The sequence below is a fragment of the Quercus suber genome, unplaced genomic scaffold (assembly GCF_002906115.3).
Source record: "Quercus suber isolate HL8 unplaced genomic scaffold, Cork oak 2.0 scaffold_338, whole genome shotgun sequence".
In the NCBI taxonomy this organism is placed as follows: Eukaryota; Viridiplantae; Streptophyta; class Magnoliopsida; order Fagales; family Fagaceae; genus Quercus; species Quercus suber.
Genome location: NW_027069790.1, coordinates 219,326 through 227,602, shown reverse-complemented (window position 1 = coordinate 227,602; position 8,277 = coordinate 219,326). Strand labels below are relative to the sequence as shown.

At 37.5% G+C, this 8,277-nt stretch overlaps 1 protein-coding gene across 1 annotated transcript; it reads right to left on the bottom strand.

The window, feature by feature from the left end:
• Positions 1 to 796: 796 nt before the first annotated feature.
• LOC112004033 (nascent polypeptide-associated complex subunit beta-like) lies at positions 797 to 6,949 on the bottom strand. The gene is made up of 6 exons (XM_065759683.1): positions 6,817 to 6,949; positions 6,330 to 6,397; positions 5,669 to 5,817; positions 5,485 to 5,541; positions 5,110 to 5,148; positions 797 to 1,162 (listed from the first exon to the last, which is right to left on the bottom strand). The coding sequence occupies exons 2-6, from the start codon at positions 6,395 to 6,397 to the stop codon at positions 993 to 995; spliced, it is 483 nt and encodes a 160-aa protein (XP_065615755.1). The 5' UTR covers positions 6,817 to 6,949; the 3' UTR covers positions 797 to 992.
• Positions 6,950 to 8,277: the final 1,328 nt, after the last annotated feature.

Here is an 8,277-nt window from a genome sequence, read left to right as displayed (position 1 = left end):
GGCCGGTACGGCCGGTACCGGTACGGTATCGACTTCCTTGGCTAGGATGGTCATAACCTTCTTGGTACTACAATGGAGCATGTCTTCTTCCTCGCTGGTTTGGCACGTTCTTCTTCGCACATTGCTTTTACACTTTATTTTCTTTTTGATAGAAAATCACGCGCCTACCGCACAATTTTGGCTTTTGTGGTCTTGTCTTTCTATTAGAGTGCTTCAAAGCACAGTCAAACCGCCTTTGGTTAGCATGCTACTGTGCATAGCGTGCAAGTTGTGCATCCCACACCAATGGTTTGATTCCCATGCTGAACGAGCTGCATTATGATGAGCCAAGAGTATGGGGCCTGTTTTGCCCCTTCTTCTCCGGCAAGGTTTAATTTTGGTGCCTCTAATGCTCATGCAGCGGTGTTGATGGAGAAGAAGAGAGGTAAGGAAGAAGACAGATGCTTGTTGGATAGAGAGAGAGTATTTGACGAGGCTTTTTTTGTAAACTTTGGATTGTGTATTTGCCATGGGACATTCATTAGTTTAAAAATCGGAGAGAATTGGAGACTTGAATAAACTGGAGGGGAGCTAGTCCCGAGGAAGTAGTGCACTTATATGGTGCCATGCAAAGTCCATACAAGCGCAATTGTGATACTTTCCGACACAATTTACTGTTATACGTTAAAACTTCCGAAGCCATGTCTTCAAAAAGAATCAATATGGTAAAAAAAGATTGGTGGGTTGGTATAATCGCAGATGATACTCGCCCGTCAATGTATACAATAAAAGAAAAGGAAAGAGCAATAATGCAGTATATGGAAGGGCCGCATGACTCGATAAAAACTGCCATTCAAACGATATAATAGGTCTCATACAAGCTACAATTCTTTCACTGGATTCAACAACACATATCAAGAAAAGTGACTATCACAAGAGCTGAAGGCCATAAGGGGAAAGAAATGCCCAGCAAAGTATTAAAATTGATATTGGAAACCATTCAAACAACCAGTCTAAGAAGTATGAGTATGACCATCTTCTGCAGCCGTTTCAAATGTTTCACCAGCAACAAGCTCCGGGACTTCATCATCGTCTTCTTCTTGTGTTGCTTGTGCACCAGTAGGTGGTTGCTGCTTCTGAAACTGCTCCGCCAGCTTCCTTAGGTTGTCCAAGTTATCTGGCCCTAAAAATTGAAACCCATATATGTCAGTGTAGGTTAGTCAACTGGATTGAGATAACAAAACATAGCAAATTCTTTTCCAGAAAGCCCATAGAATTAGTTTTTGTCAAGACTACTAGAAAAGAGTAATTTCCAGCTAAATAATGTCCTGCAGCCATATAATCTAATAAAATTAATATAACTCCTTGGGTTAAAATAGCCTCATTTACATAATCAATCAATCAAAGATCAGCACTGGAATATTTATTTTATATTACTCTCACTTAAGCTGTTAGTAATCTTCATTTGAATCACATAAGCATAGATTATTGAATAAAAGAGACATTTCCCATTTAAAAACTCCAACAGCATGAATATGATAAAATTTTCTGAGTGTGAGCTGTTTGACATCAGCAGAGGTAGAGCTACTGAGGTCAACAAAGATGGAAGAGTGCCGGTAATCAATAACACTCAAAATAATATTTAAACTACTTTGCTCAATAACAGCCCACAAGTGGGCTATGAATCCTTCAGGCAGAATTGTTTGGGACCTTCTCAAGCCAAGTGGAGGGGAAGGGGGGGCAACACTGTACACGCATGAACTTTCCAAGGGTCATTTTCTTATCTCATAAAAACATTGTATGTTAAGATAATTCACAGTCAAAACAGATGTATATTTCATTTCATCTCTCTCTCATTCATTAGGGCAAGGGGATTTCTTTCCCTTTTTCAAATGTTACTGGTTTGGGTTGCATGTTGCACGTGTGCAAGTGTGTGTGTTTCTCAGGGGGGCTAGACAAACATTCAAAGAAGAAAGTAATCTGCTAGCTCAGGAAAAAGAGTCAAATAAAAATAGTCATTTGATCAGAGTCAAGTAGGAAAAAAAGCATAAGACTTAAATATTTGCTGCTGTATAGCCTTTAGATTTGCATTTCATGTCGAAATGGACCAAATTTAAACAAGGCTATAATTCTACAGAATAAACCTTCAGAGCTCAAGCTAGCAGCATTTAGCCTTAAGAGAATACATACATAAATCTTGCATAAAAAGGTCAAATCCAGATTTGAGTAGTTTTTTCTGAAGTCAGGATTAAAATCTGACTCAAACCCACATGAACCTGAGCCATTGCCAGCATTTGAACACATCCACCAGCAACTTCTTGCAGGATTTTGAAATGAAAACCATAAAATCTCATTGTTTAAAAATCAATAGTCAAAAGCTGAAGATTTTATCATTTAGATTTACCACCTTTGATTTTTAAAATTCAGAAAGAAGACTATGCAATTGGATCTTGGGGATTTTGACTTCATTGGAAATGGATAACAGACAATAAAGTTCCTGTAGATGCCCTGGTTTTTCATGCTTTTCTCTACTGTAATTGTTCCTTTTTGTAGTGGATGTCAATGCCCTGGTTTCATATTTTTCTCTATTGCAACTAGCATCTACTTACAAATTATCATGTCAAAACTTCCAGAACAGGCACTGGGTGCATGCGTAACTTGGTAATTCTTTTTGATAGGTAATAGAGATTTTATTGATAAAAAATTTCAAAGTGTTCATGATGATGAACACTCTGAACTAGAAATGAATACAATAAACTCAAGGAGTAAAACTAATAGAATGAAGAAAAGCATGAATGGAAATACATTGTGTATACCCCCAAACTCAAGACACTGAAATAGAGTACCAAATTATTGACATTTCTCTTTATCTTCAAATAGTTCCTGCCAAACTAACCACATTAGACACCCCGGAACCATAATCCAAATATTTGACTGATACTTTCTGAACTAATTCCTCCATGCAAAAAGGAGAGAAACAACTGACTTTGGCATCACCCACTGGATCCCAAACACCAAAAAATTTCACTCTATAAAGCATAAGCAAAATGATAGAGTAGCAAAAGATGGTCCACAGATTCCCCTACACAACGACACAGACAACACCTATTAACAAAGGACCAGCCTCTCTTAACAAGATTATCAATGGTAAGTATCCCATCCCATGCTGCTTCCCATAAAAAGAAAGATACCGTTTTAGGTACGTTTACACACTACATGCTCTCCCAAGGAAAATCATCAGTGAGAGAACCATACAAGAATAAATAATAAGAGTGCACATCAAACACACTAGACCAAATCAACTTCAAGTCAGGTTATCATCCCCCTCAACCCTCAGCATATTGGAATAAAGAATCTCAAAAAGAGAACATACACCCTCCAACTCCCAATCATGAATAGCTCGACAGAATTGTAAATTCCAACTCCTTTCCCCTTCTGATGCAGAAATAACCAAGTTAGAAATCCACTCTTCTTTAGACAAAGAACATGCAAACATATATGGGAAGAGTTCCTTGAGAGGAGTATGCCCATACCAAGGATCATGCCAAAACCGAATGCGTTGACCCTCCCCTGCATCATACCCTACCATCCAAAGAAGCACTCTGCACCAGCCCTAATGTTCTTCCACATCCCGCATCCATGAGTCCCTCTCACACCTCTAGTACACTACCCCCTCCAGCCACACCATATTTGGTTACTATAACCTGTCTCCATAACCTGTTACTCTCTTTCCCAAAACGCCATAACCAATTTCCAAGCAAGGCTTGGTTAAACAACCCAATCTTCTGGATCCCCAAACCACCAATCTCCACTGGCATGCAAACCTTTTTCCAAGCAACAAATGGATATTTAAAAGTTCCCTCAAAATTCCCACACAGGAAATTCCTCTGAATCCTTTCTAATCTAGTCGTCACAGGTTGAGGGATGGTGAACAAAGATAAAAAATAAGAAGGAAGACTTGAAAGAGTACTTTTTTACACAGTAAGTTTGCCTTTTGATAAATATAAAGGTTTCCAAAAAGCCTCTTCTCCATTTTTATAATAATAGGATTCCAAATTGATGCATCCTTATAGTGAGCCACAAGCGGCATACCCAAATAAGTCATAGGCAGGCTACCCACCCTACAACATTGCAAATGAGCCAGGGTATTCAGATTCCCTACCTCACCTACTAGAACAATCTTACTCTTGCCAACATTAACTTTCGAGCCCGAGATAGCTTCAAAGAAGATCAACACCATCCGAACATATAATTATTATTGTTCCCTGGAAGCATCACAAAACAATATAGTATCATCAGAAAAAAGGAGATGAGAAATATTCAAGCCCCCTTGCATATGGGTCCTAGATAGAAAACCACAAAAGAAAACTGCCCTCCTCTGTTCTATTTAACAACCTGCTCAACACCTCCATTACCAAGAGAAATAAGAGTGGTGACAGGGGATCCCCTTGATAGAGACCACATGAACTACCAAAAATACCCTCTGTAGATCCATTGATAAGAACAAAGAACCTAACTGTAGTAATACAAGCACTCATCCATCTCCCCCCACCTCTCCCCAAAACCCATCCTCTCCATAAGATAAAATAAGGCATTCCAATTCACATGATCATAAGCCTTCTCAATATCCAACATAACAATCATACCAAGAGTACCACTCCTCACTCTACTATCAAAGCATTCATTGGCAATCAAAACCGAATTAAGGATCTGTCTCCCTCCAACAAAGGAATTCTGAGAGTTAGAAATGAGCTTACCCAGAATACTACTAAGTCAATGTGCCAACACCTTAGCCAAGTTTTCTATAGGCTACCCACAAGACTTGGGCAAAAGTCCTTAATATTGATAGCATTGGTCTTCTTAGGGATCAAACATAAGTGGCATTAAGAGAAGACACGTTGTCTATGAAAATCTACCCAAAAAAAAAAAAACCATAATATCNAATGGGTGCATGCATAACTTACTAATCCAAAAAGAACGGAAAAATTGGATTGACTAGTTTACTATGTACAAAAACTTGTTTGTACTGTGGTCTCAAAATTCAGGTAGCTGACAAATACTAATATGGAACTATTAGAACAAAAAAATTATGATTTAAATGTAAGAAAAATAAATATAATGGCATCATACCTAGTTGGTTGATGATCCCTGGGAGAATATCTTGCAATTCTGAAACACAAGTTCAAGTCTTAGTTCTTTTCTACTGAAAATTATTAAAGAAATAGATGTGAAGCAGCAAAAAATCAGTGGCAAAAGTTCAATGCCCCTTTAAAGATCTGATTTAAAGCTTATTATATTACATGAATGAAAATCTGGGAATGCTAAGCATAAAGTTAGAAGACCCTCAGCAATATAACAACATTTAAATGGGCCACCTACTATTTCAGCATCTCATGTAGACCACATCTTGAATGACATAAAGAGAAATAAAAAAAGCCACCAAAATATAAATGCAGACAAGCATTCTAGCAAATTTAATGGTAGAAGAAGAGAATGAGAAAATACTTTTTGTTTGAGGAGAACCACTAACAACCCAAGTGTTGGCAGCAATAGAAGCTTGAACTGGGATACAAGATAAAAAATTTATTAGTCATTGGTTGCCAAAGAGGAAATCAATTTCAAAAACACCAGTGGGATAAAATGCTTAGGCTACACAATCCTGAAGGCATATTTAGGTTAGGAGGTTAACCTTTGGGATTAAGAAACTGGATGACTGCATCATCCTTGAAAATGTTAACTTCTTCAATAGCTGGGATAGTGTTCACCCCAATCCTCTTCAACGTACTCTGAAGCCTTTTATCATCAGTGGTCGTGGCTCTGTGAATAGCCTTCTTTTTTCTGAGCACAAAAGCACACAAGACAGTTGCGCATCAAACTCAAATAAACTTTGACACATTAAACAAAAGCAACAAACAAATACACTACGTAGTTTTTGTGAAAATTAAAAGTACACATGATTTAATCTTTCTGATATCAAATTTTGAATCAGAAGAATGAAGCTTGGAGAATCTCTTCTGAATGTTTATCGAATTAAATCCTACTGGTTTATAACTAAAAAAATTTATAGAATAATTTTCATTCCAGACAAAGTTAACGTTTAAATCATATATAATCATATCCCACATTTGTGCCTGAGCTCTGACTCAAATAACACTTCCTTCTCCCATAACAAATAGCTGGTATTGATTCAAATAAAAAGGAAAGAATAAAAAAAATGCTTCCTATTACTGACCAATGTTGTGGTCCACCTATCATTCTATTTGTTTTTACAAAATAGTGAGAAATAAACTTTCTTTTAGTTGATTAAGCTACAAAATGAAAGTAGACATATTCTAGAAAGAATGTCACACCTTCTCATGCTTCCTTTTCCACCAGTACGAACGGCACCAGCCATTTTCATGAGCCTCTCCCTATCCATCTGAGCAGGAAAAAACACTGAATCAATGACAGCCCTTTTTCATATAATGCTTTTGGGCCCCAAATCTGAATCCAAGTCCAAAAAAATTGTGAATGAAAGTAAATGTAGGATAAGGGTTTTCAAATAAAAGAAGCTTCTTTTCAACCCAATAAATTAAAGAAAAAGAAAATTAACCAAAACCCTAGCACTTTGCAGATACAGTACCCTGTTAGGCTGCTGAGAAAATTTCAAGAGCCTTTCTTTTTTCTTATATACTGGAAAGAAAAAAGAGAAATAGCAATATGGGCTAAAATTTCTGCATAAAACGAAACTACTTAACACAGTGAACTGAAGAGGCAAAACAAAGAAATGTCAATAAAAGAATCAAACTAGGACAGAAAACCTAATACAGAAACAACATTAAAAAAAAAAAAAAGTACCTTTGTTTTGGTAATAAGATATGAAAGGTAGAATATGAAACGAGTAGAAGCAAAAGCCGCCGCGGCAGTACACAGGCAAGAGAAAGAGAGCTCTCCCGGTTTGACAGGCGAAGATAGGGGATAAATATGCCCTCCTCTACTTGAATGCCTAATTCCTTTTTTACCCTTCCTTCCTCCAAGAAAGGCCAAAATGGTAACTAGGCATACCTTTCCAATTATATAGATAGTAGTCAATGTTTGCAAACTATATATTTTTTACTAGCATCTCGAGTCTAAAAATTTTGGCCTATAAATCGAGTCTTGTAGACTCAATTTTCATAGTCTAATCACATCTGATGTGGCATTTTTTTCAACGTGGCGACCACTTAAATATCAAGTATCTAAGACTCGATTTATAAACTAAAAAAATTTCAAGTCTCATACACGACCTCACCTCACCAGATTAGATTAGATCAGAGAGAGAGAGAGAAAGAGTCAGATCAAAGAGAGAGAGAAAGACCAGATCAGATCAGATCAAAGAGAGAGAGAGAAAGAGTTAGATCAGATCAGAAAGAAAGAGAAAGAGCTCGCGCGGCCTGGGGCTCGCGCAGCCTGGGTCTGATTTTTTCTGGCTTCTTTTTTCTTCTTCGGCTTTTTTTTTTCTTTTCCTTCTGGCTCTGATTTCTTTTTTGCTGGGGCTGTTGATCTGTTATATGCTTATAAATCGAGTCTTAGAGACTTGATTTCCATGTGGACGCCACGTGAAAAAAGTGCCAACTCAGACCCAATCAAAACATGAAAATCGACCCTCAAAAACTCGATTTATAGTCCTTAAATCGAGCCTCTTAGACTTGAATGCTAGTTAAAAATATAGTTTGAAAACACTGTCTAGTAACTATATAGTTGGAAAGTTATGCCCAGTTTCCTATTTTCGCCTCCAAGAAACATTAGTTGAACACTCTTTCTAAATAACATTAATATTCTAACAATTTCGTTAGTTGCCTGGTTTTGAAAGTATATGGGAAACTAGCATCTTAAGTTTTTAAAACTCGAGTCTCAAGATTTAATTAGAACTCGATTTTCTAAATCTTGAGTTCAGTGTTTTTGTGATACTCTTAGGTGGACAAATTTTCCACGTGGAGTCATGTAGAAATCGAGTTTATAAGACTTGAAATCTGCAAACCATTACCCAAAACACAAAACCATAGCACTTTCAAACGGCTTATTACAAAATCCTCAAAGTTCAAACATGGAAACACGAACACCCTTTCGCTAGGCCCTCTCAAACTCGCTCACTCACTCACTCACTCTCAAGCAATCGTAGCCTAGTGCTGAAGCAAAATCGTAGCCTAGTGCTGAAGCAAAATCGTAGCCCACTGTCACGAAGGTAGTCACTCTCAAGCAATCGTAGCCCATTGTCAACGTCGTTCATAGCCCACCATGCCGAAGGTACTCTCTTTCTACTCAATACGTTGTTGTTAT